Source organism: Thamnophis sirtalis, unplaced genomic scaffold (genome assembly GCF_051295495.1).
Source record: "Thamnophis sirtalis isolate CommonGarterSnake01/CBP01778 unplaced genomic scaffold, rThaSir2_p1.2 scaffold_6, whole genome shotgun sequence".
Lineage (NCBI taxonomy): Eukaryota > Metazoa > Chordata > Lepidosauria > Squamata > Natricidae > Thamnophis > Thamnophis sirtalis.
In genome coordinates, this window is record NW_028261386.1 from 19,903,316 (window position 1) to 19,923,372 (window position 20,057).

Consider the following 20,057-nt stretch of genomic DNA (forward strand, 5'->3'; position numbering starts at 1 on the left):
TCTTCAAAAAAAAACATCTGGGAGATGAAGGGAAATCACATGAATAAAAAAAGTGTAGGATCAAATAGGATGGATTTGGAGCACCTCCTCTTTGGGTTCTAAATACTGCAACTTTCCCAGGTGCACCTGATCTGCTCTCCAGAGAGGCTTTAGGAATTGTAGTATTTTGCTTTCTACCACTTTTTCCTGGACTGTCTCAGCCTGCCATCTGTTTTTTATTGAAGAAGTGAGCTGGCAATGAAGGGATTTAAGGAAACCACAACACCGTCTGGTTTCACCAAGCAGGATAGTGAGATTATGTGCTATTTTCCAGTCCCTGAAGTGCTGCCCAAACATCCATCCCACATTAAAATCAAGGGGCAGGGGCACCAGCTCTGATGTGTTTTTCCTGTGGTGTGCCTCATCTGTGGCTTCTAGGCTCCAAGTAAAAGTCAGAAGCAAGTGTGTGAGATGCGTTCTGAACTATCTTGAAATCCAACGCTTCAGCCTAGAAAGCCTTCCTTCCCTTCCCTGATTTTACTGCCTCTGCAGTTGCTGTTCTTATCAAGCAGGGGTGTCAAACTCAATTTCCTTGAGGGCTGCATCAGGGTTGTGTTTGACCTCGGAGGGCTGGGGTTGGCATGGCCAGGGTGGGCGTGGCCTGCTCGATGTCACTCCTGTCAGGGGCGCTGGTGGTGTCCCGAGTGCTCTGCCTGTGAAACAGACTCCTGAGCTCCATTTTCACTGGCAGAGGTTGCAGGAGGCTGTGGCAGCCGAAAACGGAGCTCGGGAGCCTATTTTTGCTGACAGAAGCAGGCCAGTCGCTGTTTCCAGGACGGCCCCACGGGGCAGATTTAAGTACCCCGCGGGCCGGATCTGGATCCTGGGTCTTGAGTTTGACACCCCTGTTATAAATGAATAATTATAGGCTTGATTAGAGACACAAGTTGAATGTTCCAGACACAGTGCACTTCTCTTCTTTTTTTTTAACTGTATATAATTGTTTTTCTTAAACATTGACAAGAATAAAAACAAAATTACACTTTGAAAGACAGAAAAGTAAAGAAAAGCAAAAAATGAATGAAAAAATGCAAAGAAAAGGGTTATAAAGGAGTAGCTTTCAATTTTAGGTTATTGGCTTACAATACTGTACAACGTCCTTCTTTCTATAGTCTATCCTTTGGGGAAGGAAATGAAAGAATATGGACTTTAGTTACATGTTGGGGAAAAAGGGTTTTTTTTAGTGAGAGATTTGCTGTTAGATAGATCCTGCTGCCGATTATGATAGCATCCTTGATTTCTCCATTGGATTTTGAGACATCGTTTTCATTTTTACAAGAAAGGCAGAAACAAAATTTCCAGTGTAGACCTGAGAGAATGAAATAATGCTCATCTTTTGCTTCATTAGCTTCCACACAGATTCACTGCATTTATTAATGTTTTTGGTTTTTTTTTTTAACACATGAATCGTGATGAGTGTCAGAAAGACACTGGGAAAGTTTTTTTTGTTGAAACCATTCATTGTATTAGTCAATGTATTACCCACCGGTGGTTGCGGTGAAAGTCTGGATTTTTCCATTGATTTCTATGGGCAGCCTTTGTTTCCCTTCAGAAGTGGAGGTGAGGCGTGGGTGGGATGGGTGAAATGTGTTGAAAGCAGAAGTTCACCTTGGAACATCACTCTTTCCTTTTCCATGTCTATGACTCAGCCCCTGTCAGTGATAGAGCCATCCAGGAAAGAGGCTGCCATCTAGTGGATCATTCTGGCTACAACATTTTGCTTTTCTTTACTTTTCTGTCTTTCAAAGTGTAATTTTGTTTTTATTCTTTTCAATGTTTAAGAAAAAATTTATATACAGTTAAAAAAAAGAGAAGTGCACTGTGCCTGGAACATTCAACTTGTATTTCTAATCAAGCCTAGATAATTCATCCTTTATAACAGGGGTGTTATAAAGCCCAGGATCCAGATCCGGCCCGCGGGGTACTTAAATCTGGCCCGTGGGGCCGCCCTGGAAACAGTGACTGGCCTGCAGATTCTTCTTAAAAGCCTCCAGTGATGGAGCACCGTAACCTCTGAGGAAAGCCATTCCTCTGGTTTATTGTTCTCACTGTCAGGAAATTTCTCCTTAGTTCCAGGTTGCTTCTCTCCTTGATTAGTTTCCATCCATTGTTTCTTGACCTGCCTTCAGGTGCTTTGGAAAATAGGTGGACCCTCTCTTCTTTGGGGCAGCTCCTCAGAGTAAAATAGAAGAAAATAGAATAGGTTTGTGGTGGTCACAGGGTAGCCTGAGGGTACAATAGACTTAGAGTTAGAATATGTTTATTGTCCCTTTAAATGTACACTAATCAGCATATATTAAAATGAAATTTCATTTTAATCTTAAAGGGCCATCTCCTCCAATATACACTACATAAACATGACAAAAGTATGCATATACCCACATATAGGTTCAGTACAATGATCAATGACTCCTCATATGTCAAGAACTATTGAGATGGCAGGTAGAAGGAGCATCACTGTTTAGCCTGTGACTCTAAGGAGCCTATATTCAGAGTGACTGATTCATAAATATTAGGATGGCATGATATTGGGAATGGCTAATTTAGAATTACAGGAAGATTCTCTTATGAGATTTACCTAGTTTTATCATCATCGTCAGCTGCAGCAGCATCAATCATCACCATCCCAGATATTGTAGGAGGAGAGCCACGTTACAAAAAAAAAGAAAAAAAGAAGGAGTCATAGAGCATCTTTTCAACCAACAAATTGTATTAAAAATCACCAGCTTTTAATAAGCAGTGGCTTCCCGTCATGACAGACCTTCTTTGAAGCACAAAGGTTTCATCTCTCTACCCCTGGGGATTCAGCAGCAATGCTAGGTATTCATTCACAAAGCATTATATTTATTTTATGATTACATCCTCACCATCTCTGAATTAGGCAGTCACGAAGGCTGCAATTACTGCCTATATTGCAGCAATAAATAAAATAATTACTATAAAATTAATATGATTGCATTCATAACAAGAGAAGTCCTTTCTAGGTAGGAGCACTTAGTGACTCTCCATCTCAGAACCTGAAGTAAATCGTGGTTGGCACTAACACGGGAAATCCCAGGACTGTGGTTAGGTTGTGAAGTTAAAAAAAAAAAAGTTTCCTGCATGATGGCAATGATAGTGACCACTTCCAGATAACGGCTAAGAAAATTTCACAAACATAACTACGACATCCTGCCTAAGCAGGGGGTTGGACTAGAAGACCTCCAAGGTCCCTTCCATCTCTGCTATTGTATTGTATTGTATCATTAAAAGTCAAGTTCAGCTGAAAGCATACTTTCTCATATTATTATTATTTCAATAATTATAGCATTACGGATGGGTGGTTCAGTGGTATAGGAGAGTGTTGCCGAACCTTTTTGGCACCGGTTGCCGGAATGGGAGCATGCGTATGTGTGCCCATGCCAGAAACCAGAAGATCAGCTGGGAAGTGCGCATGCGTGGGCTGAGAAGATGATCTTCTGGTTTCTGGCGTGCACATGCATGATATTGCTGGTCTTCATGCATGCATGCACACCAGAAATCAGAAGACCAGCTGGCTGGTGCACCGGAGCCTGAAAGAGCAACGGGCAATGAATCACGTGCCCAGGGAGATGGCTCTGTGTGCCACTTCTGGCACGTGTGCCATAGGTTTGCCATCATGGGTATAGGTCTTAAACTGCCTGAACTGAGAAGTTGCCATTCTCCAGAAAAACAGTGGTCATCGTTTCGAATTGTGCTTGGCACCATTCTTTTCATGGATGGTGATGATAATTACCTCCTTAGTTAGAAGCATCTATTACCACCAATTTGATTCTTTTCTGGACATGAACAACTTAGTTACAGTAGTTCATGCTCTGGTGTCCTCATATGTTCAGACTACTATAACGCAATCTTTGGAAGACATGAAGGACCAGGTTGGGGACAGATTCACCTGGAGAAAATATGGACACTCTGAGCTGACATTGATTTAATGGCACATAATCCCAACAATGCACTTAGGGCAAGCACAATTCTTACAATGCGACTGGAGTTGGATGTGGCAGCTGGATAGGGAGTGGAGCCACCTGGACACATACACGTTATTCTTTTGCTAAGCGACTGCATGATATATATAAAGACCTTCAGTGTTACAGACCAGGATGATTACTATGTCTGAAAGGATAATGTGTTCATCTAAAGCAGGGGTGTCAAACTCAAGGCCCGGGGACCGGATCTGGCCCATGGGGTACTTAGATCTGGCCCCTGGGGCCACCCTGGAAACAGCAAAGGACCAGCCCGCTGTGCTTCTGCCAGCGAAAACAGGCTTCTGAGCTCCGTTTTCTGCTGCCACGGCCTCCTGCATCTCTCTGTGAAAACGGAGCTTGGGAGGGCCGCAAGCAGGCAGAGCATATGGTACACCCCAGTTGCCCCCGACAGGAGTGACGTTGAGATGGCCATGCTGACACTGGCCACACCCACCCCAGCCCCCCCAAGCTCAAACACAACCCTGTTGCGGCCCTCAATAAATCGAATTTGGCACCCCTTGTCTAAAGAATGGGTTCTTCTAACATGCTTCTCACTGATAGCACTTTTAATTGTGGAACATTCTGCCTAAATGCTTCTCATCGTCTCAAAATAACAGCATAATATCTTCTTATGAGTATCATATTATGATTTATGTTGATTTCTTATTTAGTACCCTAGCCTTCCACCCACAAATCCTTCCATTTCTCTTGTGATTTGAGGACTGCAAAAACGAGTAAACTACCCATAGAGATTACCATTACCCTGCTACCATTTCTCCCTCCAGCCTTTCATACCTGATTGTGTGTGTGTGTGTTTCTTTATTGTCCATCAATGGACGTTTCTGGGGAAAAAAAACCACTTTTCTGCAATTGTTTTCTGTTCTCTTCTGCTGTCCTAATAAATTAATGCTAATTATTGATCAGTATTTGACCCATGTTGGCCAACATTCAAGAGATTCATGGCTCCCTTCATCCAATTCCACCCTGTTTTGCTTGGTCCCTTTATGACTTTCTTTCTGTTTGCAGGTGGCAGAGGTGTCCCTGGAACTGGAGTGGGTGGTGGCGGCTATGGTCTTCCTGGAACTGGAGTTGGTGGTGTTGGTCTTCCTGGTGTTGGTGGACTTCCGGGAGTTGGAGTAGGCGGACTAGGAGGAGTTGGTGTGGGAGGTAAGTTGTTAAGAGGAAGAGGAGGGGAAGATGAAATCGCGGTTCGCTTCTGTATCCCAAATAGTCAATCCCATTTAGTCCAACATCTCTCAATTATAAACTTGTTCCCTGGCTTCAAACGTATTAATATCTATTCACTGCTTTTAGGTTATATCACCAAGCAGGGGTCCAATGGGCAAAACAGCAATAGCAATAGCACTTAGACTTATATACCGCTTCATAGTGCTTTTATAGTCCTCTCTAAACAGTTTACAGAGTCAGCATATTGCCCCCAACAATCTGGGACCTCAGAAGGATGGAAGGCTGAGTCAACCTTGAGCCGGTCAGGATCGAACTGCTGGTTGTGGGCAGAGTTTGCCTGCAATATTCCATTCTAACCGCTGCACCACCCCGGCTAGTACTGAATACTAGCCGACACACATCCTGTGTAGCATGTGTGAACCGAGGGCAGGGACTATCTGCTCCAAAAATAGTATCAGCCTCAAACAACACCATGTAAACACCGTCATTCTGATTCTGGTAACTGGAGCAGAAACCTAATTTTAACATCCACACAGGGAGCAGAGCTGAACCCACCCGCCCGTTATATCTTCTCCCTATCAAACCTGACTGGTGCGAAGACACTTCCATGCTGCTTCAGTCCCTGCTCCTCACCTCTTCCAAAACAGTTTGGGATTGTTGTTTATCAGCTGGATTTTAAAAAGCTGAGAAAGAGCAAAAAAGCCCATCAGCCATCTAGGTTCTCTCTCCAGGTGCTGAGGAAGAGAGTGCAAAGAACATTGTTTGGCATCACAATGGCACTCCTTCTGGAGCAGTGGTGGGTTCTGGTATGTCCCCAGGGACCGTGGGTAGCCAAAGAACTGAGGCGGAGATGGGAATAAAGGCTAATAAATTTTATTCCCTGACAAATACAGGCTAACATTCAGAAGCGGCTTTTAACCCAGGAAAATGCGCGCTGCTCGTTTGGACAGCTCCCTTTTTATACTGGAGCTGTCAAACGACCAGCCAATCAGGTATCGAGTTCTTCCCGCTTGAACTCTTTATTTCAACACATGCTCAGAACGTGACAGGTTCCTACCAGCTCGGCCCAGTTCGGCCAAACCAGTAGTGGTTTAGCAGCCTGGGTTACTGGAACTGGCAGCAACCCAGGCCTGCCACACCCCTGAACTGGTAATCTGGACAGCGGCGTAGGTAGCGCCATCTTCTTTTTTTGTTCTGCGCATGCACGCATCAAGCACGGAGCGCACACACGAGTGAACAGGCAGTAGTGCCTGCCGGAACCCACCCCTGTGCTGGAGTAATAAAAGTCCCTTCCCACATCCCCATACTTTGCGAAAGGGAAAAATAAAAATAAAAAGTTAGATTCTGTCTTGCCCAGGAGCCCATTGAGTGGGAGAAAAAAAAAAGAGCAAAACAGTTGAACTCTTAATCATTTGGACTTCCTTTTCCTGCATTGCTATAGGCAGATAAGAATTGAAAGCTATCAGAGGCAGAGCTGTGCAGTGTTTCAATCCAAAGCAGAACAGTCAGGCATCCTCAAGTCCTTCCCTCAAATGCAGCTATTGTGTAAGTCCCCAAACTCCTTCAGCTCCTTGACCTCTTCGTGAAGTTTCAGGTTGTTTATTCACGCCTGGAGATTAATTACGGCATATGAAAATAATTTAAGAAACACTACTTTAACTAATACAGTAAGGGTTGCAAATTATCATCACACTTTTTCTGCTGTGGATGCTGTACAAATACTGCCCACCTCTATTTGGAAACAGCACCAATGCTGTATTTTACAATAGAATCATCGGAGGTTGTGTGTCTTTGCCGGTTTTATGCAAAAATACCTGAGCAATAGATACAAGAGCAGTGTTCTTAAACTGTTCGACCCAATTGCCAGGCTTTTTTCCAGTCTCAAATAGCGTCATTAGCAGCCCCGCTCCTAAAAAAAACAAACCCAGAAACTATATTTTACGCAATCAGGTATGCAGCAGTTTCCCAAATGGAGTTTTCCACTCAGAAACAAGCAAATTGCTCCATGAACCACAGTTATCTGCCCAGTTGAAAAACCACAGTATTAGAGGGATCTAAAATGAAGCTAGGGACGCGGTGGCTCAGTGGTTAAGAAGGTTGGCAGTTCGGCAATTCGAATCCCTAGTGCCGTGTGATGGGGTGAGCTCCCATCACTCGCCCCAGCTTCTGCCAACCTAGCAGCTCGAAAGCGTGTAAAAATGCAAGTAGAAAAATAGGACCCACCTTTGGTGGGAAGGTAACACTGTTCTGTGCGCCTTTGGCGTTTAGTCATGCCGGCTACATGACCACAGAGACTTCTTCGGAGAGCGCTGGCTCTTCGGCTTTGAAACAGAGATGAGCACCGCCCCCTAGAGTTGGAAACAACTAGCACACATGTGCAAGAGGAACCTTTACTTTTACCTTTGAAATGAAGCTACTTTTTAAAAACAAACACTGCAGATAGAAAGCTTTGTTGACTCTAGTTCCTGAGTGGGAAGACAAGGTGAGGTGAAGAGTTTCCACAATTGGACAACCTCCCGCTCATGCTTTAATAGTGGGCTGCAAAATGAAAGTCGAGTAGACCTGTGCTGTGAAGTGTGCTGCGGCTGAGTGTGAAATTAATTGGCTCAGCTGGCAAACCCAGCAGACTGCGTGGGAAGACCTTCCTCTCAATCCAGTTCTGGAGTGGTGGGAAATGAGGTTGAATAGAATTAAAAAATGTTGCGATAGAATGAACTGAGCGAGAGAGAGGGCATTCTGTTCCTACCCGTTCTTGTTTTCATGTTAAAATTACACCTCACCTATTTTCTGTATTATTCCATTTCCTTGCAATGCAGTGCCGGCAGCACTCCACCAGTAGTGAGATTCACTTATCTTTGCTACTGGTTCACAAATGTGAGCACGCATGTGCAGAAGGTCGCGCATTACATTGGGGCAGGGTGAGGGGCGGAGCCTCCAGCAGCTGCCACTACTAGTTCGCTCAAACCCACCACTGCACTCCACATTTTAAGATTAGTGTCTGATTTGCTTCCTATTGAAAAGACACCTTTACCTCAGTCCCCGTGTGAGGTAACAGCAAATGAATCAGCCATGTTGGGAAAGGAGGAAATGACAAACCACATTTTGGAGTGATCACATTTGTTGATTACCACAGCATATAGAATACATGCATGAAGCAATGACTTTCTAGGAAAGAATGAAATCGCATTCGAATGAAGTAAACAGTATACCTTTGAGAATCTGTATAGTCCTTGATTTACAACCACAACTGAGACCAAAATTGTTGCTAAACGAGACGTTTGTGAAGTGAGTTCCCCCCCCCCATTTTATGACCTTTCTTGCCACAGTTGTTAAGCAAATTGCTGCAATTGTTAAATTGGCCAGACAGTTGCTAAGTGAATCTGGCCACCCCATTGACTTTGCTTGTCAGAAGGTCAGAAAAGAGGGTCACAGGACCCCCGGGATATTGCAACCGCCATAAAGCTGAGTTCGTTGCCAAGCGTCTAAATTTAGATCAGGTCACCATGGGAATGTTGCAATGCTGTAAGTGTGAAAAACGGTTATAAGTCATTTCTTTCAATGCCGTTGCAACATCGAATGGTCATAAGTTGAAGCCAATAAAGAGAATACTAGGATGCCAGTAAAAAGCTTACCATATTACAATGCTGCATTTCATTTAAAGCACGTATGGAACTTTTTCTCTCCAGTGCTAAGGTCCAGATGCTCAGAAGGGAGACTATTTAGCAAAAGTGGGTTGCTACCAGTTCAACCCAGTTCAGCCGAACCGGTAGTAGAATTCAGGCCTGGGTCGCAGAACCGGCAGTGAGTCAGGCCTAATATGCCCCTGAACCGGTTCTTCGGTGTCTTCTGCCATTGCCAGCATGGTCTGCGCATGCCCAGAGCAATTTTAAGTTAAATGCACATGCGCAAGCAACGCACAGCCAGCGTGCACAAGAGCGAAGCGCACACTCAGCGAACCGGTACTAACTGTTTCAGGAACCCACTCCTGCTATGTAGCCCCTTGGGAATCATCTGATGGTTATGGATGGCCAGAACCAAAATGAGCAAGGGAGCTTCCTCTTTTGCCACCCACTTCTTTTCACTGGCCGTCTGTTAAAGAGATTTTTTTTTCTGGAGTTTCTGGAGATGAAGTAAAGAGCTGTGGTGGGGCGGTGGTTAGAATGTAGTATTGCAGGCTCACATTGCCAGGAGTTCGATTCCCTCAATCCTGGCCGGCTCAAAGGTTGACTCAGCCTTCCATCCTTCCGAGGTGGGTAAAATGAGGAGCCAGATTGTTGGGGGAAATATGCTAACTCTGTAAACTGCTGTCAGGCGTGCCCCATTCAGTATCCAAGAAAGAAAACCCCCAACTCCATTTGAATAGAGATAAAGTGTGAAGTAACCATCCTCTGCTATCAAATGTGATGTTCCCGTGGGTCGTCCATGAGGCCAATGTTGAGAAAAGACAGGACACGAACTTTCTCGAGATGGAGCGGCCCAGATTGGAGTCTGAGAGCCCCTTTTATTGAGATAGGACAAAGGCAGGAGGAGCAATCAGCATGTGCTTAAAAACAGCCTGTAAAAGTACAATTTCTAATCTACTGCTCAGTCTATATATGGTTAAATCCTGGACGTCAATGGTAGGGCACATATCAGAATGTTATGTTATGCACTATCAAGATGTTATGGCGTTCTAGGAGTTTGTTTTCTCCTGTGTGATTCAGCGTGACTCTGCAGGCCCTAGTATGAACTAGGCCATGGAGGACACACACCTACACAAGGAGTTATATTACAACAATAAAGGTACTTTTACTGGCCATGAAATGAAAACAGCTAAAACGAAGCAAGATCTGCGGCAAAAAAGCGCGAACATGTAGATATTGTTTACCCAAGACCCTCTCCCCAGTTACCCCAACCCAATGTCTAATCGGCAACTCTCGAAGGTGTCATGTGGGGTGCATCTTCAAGTGGCCTCCTTCAGCTGGTATGACCTTGACTAAGTCCAAACACAAGCCATCAGCATGGGCAGAAGATGGTGAGAACAAAACTCCCTTCATGAAAACTCCTCCAGTACCAAGTAATTCCCCCCCCCCAAAAAAATTACCATGAGTCGCCTTCCTCCCCGTTACTATGGCAGCCGATAACAAGCAAGCAAAGTCGAGGCTGACAACCGCTTAGAGAGATCTGTAAAGCACTGTGAAGCGGTATATAAGTGCTATTGCTAAAGTTGATCAGAAGTCGAGGCTGGGAAGGTCTAATCTCCCTTACACAACTGGGCAGCGTCCAGTTTTAACCAAGCCAGGTTGGTTTAACTGCCCTGCACCAGCTAACCTTTTGCTGATGCCGTGCATGAAATTTCAGGATAAACGGTTTCATCGCCTTTCCTTTGACCCCCAAAGGTACAATTCCACTGTTTCTTAAAATTAGGGTGAGATTAAAATGAGGGTAATGCCAGCTTTGCCTTATTATCACAGCAAGACTATATTTGAAATGCATTACATTTCTATTATTAAGCTGTACCTCCTGTTTCTTCCCTTGCTTGAATCTGCAAGGAGTGAGCCCAGCAGTAGCAGCAGCAGCTGCCGCTAAAGCAGCAAAATACGGTATGTCTCCCAATTATTTGAAAGCTCTTTATTTGAGGGTGGGGTAGGAGTATCTGTAGCAAACTCAAGGCAGGTAGATATAATTTCAGTGCACATTGTAGGATTGGGCCCTCCATTCATTTCCCTCTCCCTCTCTCCCTCTCCCGCCCTCTCCCTCCCTCTTCCTCTCCCCGTCTCCCCCTAACCATTAAAGTACTTTCTTTTTTTTCTTTTTTTTAATATGTATTTATAACAATTTTTCCCTACTGTTGACGATATACTTGAAGATTGCTTTTTTACCATCCCATAGATCCATCTTATCTTACAACGGTCCTACTTCTTCTTCCCTCCCTCCCTCTTTCCTCCCCTCATTTCTTCTCTCCTACTCCCCTTCCTTCCCTCCCTCCTTCCCCTTCCCTCCTTCTCTCCTTCTCTCCTTCCTTCCCTCCTTCCTTCCTTCCCTCCTTTCTTTTCTCCTTCTCTCCTTCCTTTCCCCCTTCCTTTCCTCCTTCCTTCCCCCCTTCCTTCTCTCCTACGTTCCCTCCTTCCTTCCCTCCTTCCTTCTCTCCTTCCTTCCCTCCATTAAAGTACTTTCCTGGAATGGGCAAAGTTGCACTTAGTAAGTGTGCCATCTTAAGTGACCTCTCAAAAACTAGAGGGCAGGTGGGTAAATCCAGCATGAACTTACAACAGAGGTGGGTTCCCACCAGTTCGGCCCGGTTCGGCCAAATAGGTAGGAACTGGGCCTGCCACCCACCCTCCCCGAACCAGTTCTCTTGGCGCTGCTGTAGGCTCCGCCAACTTGTTTTAATACTGCACATGTGCATGCAGCGTGTCCCTGAGCAAACCGGCAGTAGCAGCAGCCGGAACCCACCCCTGAGTTACAACTATTACTGAAAACAACAATGTTGTTGTACACAACGTTTTCCCACCCTTTCTGATGTCAATCCTGGAAGTTGAAAGTCCATACATCTTAGATGACAAAGTTGAGAAACGTCAACCTGTACAGCGCAGTGTAGAGCAGAAAAAAATTGTGATATTTTGGTGGGGGAAAATAGGAGGAGATTTTGAGTTTCTGCTTTCTGACAGCAGTAAGATTTAATACAGCATGCCTGGTACCTTAAGAGTATGTTTGAAACCAGGAAAGGTTTCAATTGATTACGTATTTCTGGGACACTTCTCCTAGTTATCTAGCCAAAACAAAACCTAGAAATTATACTTTGAAATTTCCTTCTTCTCACCATAAATTATGCAAAATAAAATTTAGAAAATCAAGTTGACTTTCTTAACCTGTGCAAGTTGCAAGATTCAGGCTTTCCAGGCAGAACAGGGATTGATTGAATGGCCAGATATATCCTATGTCTACTTACACAGGAAGTAGTTGCTATATACGCAGTGATACTTCTGTGATCTGGGGATGTTATGTGGATTTTTATCTAGGAACCTCCACAGTTCACCTCCCCAAGACAGAGGGAGAGAGTGATTGGTTTAAACCACTATATCAAATAGGCTCATACATCAAACTGACACATACAGTATATGGAAGGGCAGCAATGAGATCAATAAAATTCTTGAGGAATAGAACACATCTTTTGAATCAGTGAAAAAGCAAAGAGAGAGAGAGGGAGGGAGGGAGGGAGAGAGACTTTAAGCAGAACTGTCATGGAAGAGAATTTCTCATATTGAGGGTCATCCATAAAAAGTGTACCTCTGCCTGTGCATCCTATGAATCTGAGGGACCAGAGTGATGAGCCAACAGACACAGCCTGTGCAACCTCCTTCAAACTTTGTGTCATTGCCTGCCTGAGGAAATATGTACATGAATGGAATCCTATATGTGGTGGGATTGCAGAATGAGCATGGAGAGGTTAGTGCAGAGGTCTTCAAACTTGGCAACTTTAAGATTTGTGGACTTCAACTCCCACAAGTTACGCTGGCTGGAGAATTTTGGGAGTTGAAGTCCCCAAGTCTTAAAGTTGCCAAGTTGGGACCCCTGGGTTAGTGCTTTGGGAACCACCATCTGATATAGACTGTTTTTGCTCTAATGTGGTCATTAGATGGTAGCATGCAGGCAGTTCTCTCCCAAGTCTGCCCTTAATGATTAGCAGCATTGAAGTCACATGTATTTTCTGAATAAGCATAGCTGGCAGGAAGCAAGGACTTTGGTGAATCTTCTCTGAGTTCCCACTAAGTTCTACTCAGTTTCTGCTGAGTTTCCAACCCAATCGAACTGAGTTTCCACCAAGTTCCCATTCTAATTTCATGATTACTTTCCTAGGGCGGGTTCCAGGTGGCATTGGTCCTGGTGGCGTCGGCCCTGGTGGCGTTGGCCCTGGTGGCGTCATCATCCCTGGTGGCGTCGGCCCTGGTGGCGTCGGCCCTGGTGGCGTCGGCCCTGGTGGCATCGGCCCTGGTGGCGTCGGCCCTGGTGGCGTCATCCCTGGTGGCGTCGGCCCTGGTGGCGTCGGCCCTGGTGGCGTCATCCCTGGTGGTGTGGGCCCTGGTGGTGTCATCCCTGGTGGCGTTGGCCCTGGTGGCGTTTTCCCAGGTAGTGTTGACGTTGTCCCAGGTGATGGCATCCCAGGTATTGGTGGAATTCCTGGGATGCCAGCCGTCCCAGATGCAGAAGAGCTCTGCATGATATGGATTTTGTCCTGTAACTTAACTATGTTTCTATGCACATTAGGAGCCGGGACAGGAGGCAAGTCAGCAGCAGCTCTGGCAGCTAAGGCAGCAGCGAAAGCAGCAGCATATGGTAAACATGCAACGTATTTTTTTCTCATGGCGACAGCGTTTGTGAATAGCAAAATATAACCATCTATTTCAAAATACCAAACATCCGCAAAGCATTAAATAAAATGAAATACAAAATGGCATGCAAAATAAATCACTGACTGAGGCAAGGTAAACTTATTACATACTGTGAGCCTGGCAAAATATGTAATATTATAAAGAATCCATAGATATTAATTTAAAAACACAAGCCTCTCTGTAGGAAAATATATATATATTAACTTATTTTGAAAAATCTATATTAAAGACCTTCAGTAGACCTAATGTTGTTGTTGTTAGTTGCGAAGTCTGACTCATCGCAACCCCATGGACAACATTGCTCCAGGCCTTCCTGTCCTCTATCATCCTCCGGAGTCAGTGGTGGGTTTCAAAATTTTTTAGAACCTCTTCTGTAGGTGTAGCCTGCTTTGTGGGAGTGGCTTGCTAGCCATGTGACTGGGTGGGCATGGCCAACATGTAAAATGTGGCGAAACTCACTTAACAACGCTCTTGCTTAGCAACCAAAATGTTGGCTCAGAAACTCTGGCATTTGAAGCAAGCAAATCTTAAAGCTGTCAAGTTACAAGACCCTTGCACCCCTAACCCTTTAGAAAACAAAACCCTAGGGGTGTTCAAACTTGACAGCTTTAAGACTTGTGGACTTCAACTCCCAGAATTCCTCCTCTCGCTCTTCATCTTGATGATGTGTGGACAGGCGGGGGGGAGGGAGCTGGAACCGATTCTAAATGGCACTGTAGATTTGTGGAACCTCTTCTATAGAAGAGGTTAGAACTGGCAGGAGCCCACCCCTGCCCGGAGTCCATTTAAGGTCATGCCTACTGCTTCAGTGACTCCATCCAGCCATCTCATTCTCTGTCGTCCCCTTCTTCTTTTGCCCTCAATTGTTCCCAGCATTAGGCTCTTTTCCAGTGAGTTCTTCCTTCTCATTAGGTGGCCAAAGTATTTGAGTTTCATCTTCAGGGTCTGGCCTTCTAAAGAGCAGTCAGGGTTGATCTCCTCTAGGACTGATCAGTTTGATCGCCTTGCAGTCCAAGGGTCTCGCAGGAGTCTTCTCCAGCACCATAGTTCAAAGGCCTCAATTCTTTGGTGTTCAGCCTTTCTTATGGTCCAACTTTCACAGCCATCCATTGCAACTGGGAAAACCATACTATAAACCCTGACTATACACACATTTGTTGGCATATTGATGTTTCTGCTTTTTAATATGCTGTCTAGATTTGCCATAGCTTTCCCCTCCAGGAGCAAGTGTCTTTTAATTTCTTGGCTGCAGTCCCCATCTGTGGTCATCTTGGAGCCCAGGAAAATAAAATCTGTCACTGCCTCCATTTCTTCCCCATCTACAGTATTTGCAGGAATTGAGAGGGCTGGATTGGACCTAATATAAAGGATTAATATACATGTTGTATCATGAGATAATTCTTTTACTGAATCAAGTTTGTTCACTCCATCCCCAACTTGTCTGAGATCTAGGTCATTGCTTCAAAATGCATCCACCTTCTACCTGCTAAAACAATCCTTCCAACATAATAAAAACGATTTATCACTCAAACCTCCCTCTCAGTTTATCACTGACCTTATTGCTTTTTTCTTTGTAAGCCAAAATTTATCATCCTTGTAGATTAATGTTCTTCAAACTTGGCAACTTTTAAGGGCTGTTAAATTCAACTTCAGCACACTGGCTGGGGAATTCTGGGAGTTGAAATACACACATTTTACAGTTGCTGAGTTTGAAAACCACTGTTGTGGATTTTAGGATCTTGCCTTCTGATTATTTCTCATCCAGTATTTCTCATTTATACTGTATCAAATTTGTCAGACACACAAAACCAAACTCAGCATCTTTGTGGCGATAATACAAGATTCTGCTGGATTGCTGAATTGCACTCTGCTCCCACAGCAATAGGAATTGGGTGGAGGGGGAGGGCGCTTCATTGATGTTTTTCAATTCTTGAACATTGCTTCCTTTCTCTCTTCAGAGATAGAGACAGAGGTAATTTGCACATGAATAGAATAGAATAGAATTCTGGAAGGTACCTTGGAGGTCTTCTAGTCCAGCTGCCTGCTCAAGCAGGAGAACCTATACTATTAGAGATAAGTGGCTGTCTAGTCTATTCTTAAAAACCTCCAGTGATGAAGCATCCACAACTTCTGAAGGCAACTTCTGTTCCACTGGTTAATTGTCCTCACTGTTGGAAGCTTCTCTTTAATTCTAGCTTGCATTTCTCTTTGGTTCATTTCCAACCATTGTTTCTTGCCCTGCACTCTGGTTCTTTGTAGAATAATGTGACCCCCTCTTCTTTGTCGCAGCCGCACAAATACTGGAATACTGCTATTATGTCGCCCCTAATTCTTCTTTTCTTTAGACTACTAGCCAGACCCAAAACCTGCAGTTGTTCTTCATATGTTTTAGTCTCCAGATCTTTGATCATCTTAGTTGCTCTTCTCTGAACTCTTTCCAAGGTCTCAACATCTTTTTTGTAGTATGGTGACCAGGATTGGTTGCAATACTCCAGGTGTGGTCTTACTCAGTGGTGGGTTTCAAAAATTGTTCGAACCTACTCTATAGGTGTGGCCTCCTTTGTGGGAGTGGCTTGCCACCCATGTGACCGGATGGGAGTGGCTTGCCGCCCATGTGACAGGATATGAAGATGCCGACAACACTTGTCAGAACCACCTTAAATTACCTCACACACAGCACTGGCATGCATAAGAATATGATGTAAACTTGTTTTTTAAAAGGCATCTTTGGTTTGCGTTAAAACGACTTCAGCACACGCAATGTTCTGAATGCACCACAAACGCAGTAGTCATCCTTACCTTTCACAGAGGCACTGAGTTTTATAAATATGAGTATGATAGTGTAGAATAATCATATCCAAGGACCAGTGGTGGGTTTCAAAAAATTTTGGAACCTCTTCTGTAGGTGTGGCCTGCTTTCCGGGTCCACTGGTGGAACCTCTTCTAACCGGTTCGGTAGATTTGACGAACCGGTTCTACCGAATAGGTGAGAACTGGTAGGAACCCACCTCTGGTCTTACTAGGGTTTTATAAAACGGTATTAATACTTGAAATGATCTTGATTCTATGCCTCTGTTTATACAACCCAGGATTGTATTAGCTTTTTTGACTGCTAATACTTTTGACCGCTAATAATTTTGACATATTTAAATGATTGTCCACCAGGATTCCAAGGTCCCTCTCACAGTTACTGTGTTTGAGCCAGGTGTCACCTAATCTGTACTTATACCTTTGATTTTTCCTGCCTCAATGTAAAATTTTGCTTTTCTCCACATTAACATTCATTTTGTTGGATAGGACCCATTGTTCAAGTTTGCCAAGATCTTTCTGGATCCTAAGCTTGTCTTCTGAGGTGTTGGCTATTCCTGCCAGTTTAGGGTCATCTGCAAATTTGATGAGTTCCCCTTCTGTTCCGTCATCTAAGTCATTTATGACAGGGCGGGATAAATTTAATACCTCATCCTAATCCAGCAAATATTACTAAAGAAGGTAAAAACACAAATTGGACCATATAATCAGGCTTATTTCTTTCAATATTTTTTCCCTCAGGAACTGGAGTAGTACCTGGCAGAGTTGGGCCTGGCGGAGTTGGGCCTGGTGGAGTTGGGCCTGGCGGATTGGGACCTGGCGGAGTTGTGCCTGGCGGATTGGGACCTGGTGGAGTTGTGCCTGGCGGATTGGGACCTGGCGGAGTTGTGCCTGGCGGATTGGGACCTGGTGGAGGGGGACTAGGTAAGTTCTTATGTATGTAGGAAATATAAAAGCACAGCATTACGGTCAATGGCATTTTTATGCTGCCCATCTTGCCAAGAGCCAACTCTAGGTGGCTTACAACCAAGCACAGCCAACCATTTTGTGTCAGCTCTAGAATGGGGGTTTAGCAGTTGAACTCGACAGTGGGGATATTTAGGTCAGTGGTTCCCAAACTTGGCAACTTTAAGACTTGTGGACTTCAACTCCCAGAATTCTCCAGCCAGCTCTGCTGGCTGGAGAATTCTGGGAGTTGAAGTCCACAAGTCTTAAAGTTGCCAAGTTTGGGAACCACTGATTTAGGTCATTCAGTCCAGCACCTGACCCTTAGTGAAACAGTGCGACTTGATGGGAATTTGGAAGTATGCCTTCTCTGTCATGAGGCCTGTTTTATGGAACCCCCTTCCCCAGAGACACAGCCCTTTTAAGAGATAAAGCATCTCTTAAAAGGTGGCCATGCAATTTCTGGATGTATATATCCAGGGAAGGGAAGCCTAGCAGCATTTCACACTTCAACTGTTCTCACCCGTAGGACGTTTTTCCAACATTCAATTGGAAACTGCCTTCCTTTAACTTAAAGCCCTTATTCTGTGTCCCTGCAGTCTGTAAATGATAAAAGAACAAATTTTACTGATTCTCTCTGGTCGCTTTTTAGATATTTGAAGCATGGTATCATATTTCTCCCCAGGCCCTTTTTCTCAAGGCTTAAACATGTCTAACAACAATCTGTCTTTGTTTCAGGTTATTATCTTAGTTGACTTTTTCTGAAAGTATTCTGAATCCTCTGATTCCTTAAAATTTGGTGTCTACAATTGGTACAATACTTCAGCTGAGTAGTATTCCCACATATTGGACACTGTACTTTTACTAATGAAGCCTAAAATTGTTTGGCTTTTTGGCAGCCACACCACCCTGCTGACTCACATTCAGTTTCGCAGTCATCGTTTCATGGTTATTGAGATGACATTAGGCTACCATTGGGGTGATTCCCAACCCTGCCATGAACTGGGGAACTATGCAAAATAGGTGTTACCTCCACTAGACCGATTAGATCCCACAGATTAGGCCTCCTCCGAATTCCATCCGCCGGCCAGTGTCGACTGGCGACTACCAGGAGGAGAGCCTTCTCTGTGGCTGCTCCGACCCTCTGGAACGAACTCCCCGTGGAGATTCGAACTCTCACCACCCTCCAGGCCTTCCGCAAAGCCCTCAAAACCTGGCTGTTCCGACAGGCCTGGGGCTAAAGAGCTGTTGCCCCCGTCTCGAATGGTATGACTGTTGTGTGTTTTTAAATTATATATTGTTATGCTTGCTGTTTTTTTAAATTTTTTGTCTGTATCCCCCTTCCTCGGTTCGAGTTGTGAGCCGCCCTGAGTCCCCTTCGGGGGAAAAGTGCAGCATATAAATATAATAAACTGAACTAATAAACTGAACTGAACTGTGTTGATGATCCAAAGACCTCATCTTTATTTTTCTTGTATTTGCAGTTCCAGGAGGTTCTGCGGCCGCTCTAAAAGCAGCTGCCAAAGCAGCAAAATATGGTAAGGTTGCTTCAATCCAGCCCAGGCAACAATTTAGAGCAGCATTGTAAAGATAGGCAACTAACAGTTTCTACTAGGGCTTTGCAGCATTTCAGATTTGAAGGCAACAAGACATGTTAGGAAGTACAGGAGCAGGTTTGCAGCATTTGCCTGCATCTCCTTAAACCAAATGTGTCTTTCCTTAGAGCCCTGTTGCAGCTACAGAGGGCATCACACAAACTTTGCAGAGTTGCAGGCAGATAGCAACAGCAATAGCACTTAGACTTATATACCACTTTACAGCCCTCTCTAAGCAGTTTACAGAGTCAGCCTATTGCCCCCAATAATCTGAGTCCTCATTTTACCCACCTCGGAAGGATGGAAGGATGAGTCAACCGTGAGTCTGGTGAGATTTGAACTGCCAAATTACAATCAGCCGGCAGTCAGCAGGAGTAGCCTGCAGTACTGCACTCTAACCACTGCGCCACTGTGGCTCATTATGCTACATGCATGCTCCCAAAAGTCCTTTTTTTACTTTTATATTTAGATTCTGCACAGTATTAGTAAACAGCAAATGGAGCACTATAACACAAGGAGAAATGAATGAGTCCATCTTTCTGGGCCTCGGTCCATTCCTCACTGAAGGGGAAAATCTGTTCACCAAGTTAGTCATACTGGGGTTAAGGAACCATTCAGCTCTGTGCTCTAGGAGTGGGGTCCCCAACCCCCGGTCCGTGGACCAGCACTGGGCTGTGGCGTACCAGAAACTGGGCCACACAAACAAGGAAAGCCCCATTCATGGGATGCAGGCAGCATGCAAAACCACGCCCCCTCCTATCTGTGTGAAAAGCCTCTCCCCATGGAACTGGTCCCTGGTGACCCAAAGGTTGGGGGGGGGGCGCTGCTGTAAGGAGACTGTGTCCCTTGGAGAGAACATAGCATCTGAAGAGGGCTCTGTGCCACGGGTGGGTTCAGGCTTCTTTTACTGCTGGTTTGTTCAGAGATGCGCTTCAGGCGCAATACGTTCACATGCGCAGAGGTAAAATAATTGCTCCTGCACATGCACAGAAGCAAAAAACAAGATTGTGGAGCCTATGGTGCTGCCGATAGATCCGGTTTGGGGGCGTGGGTAGCCGAGTTACTACCTACTTAGCGAACCGGTCCAAACCAGTAGGAACCCACCTCTGGCTCTCTCCCAGATCCCT

General features: G+C 44.8%; 1 protein-coding gene across 1 annotated transcript in view; it reads left to right on the plus strand.

Moving 5' to 3' along the window:
• ELN (elastin) overlaps positions 1-20,057 on the plus strand; it is a 56,359-nt gene that overhangs the window by 19,371 nt on the left and 16,931 nt on the right. Inside the window, exons 15-20 of the mRNA XM_087717982.1 lie at positions 5,049-5,189; positions 10,742-10,792; positions 13,050-13,319; positions 13,458-13,526; positions 17,132-17,314; positions 18,820-18,873. Coding sequence (XP_087574108.1) covers positions 5,049-5,189; positions 10,742-10,792; positions 13,050-13,319; positions 13,458-13,526; positions 17,132-17,314; positions 18,820-18,873 — 768 coding nt within the window. The remainder of the gene's footprint in view (positions 1-5,048; positions 5,190-10,741; positions 10,793-13,049; positions 13,320-13,457; positions 13,527-17,131; positions 17,315-18,819; positions 18,874-20,057) is intronic.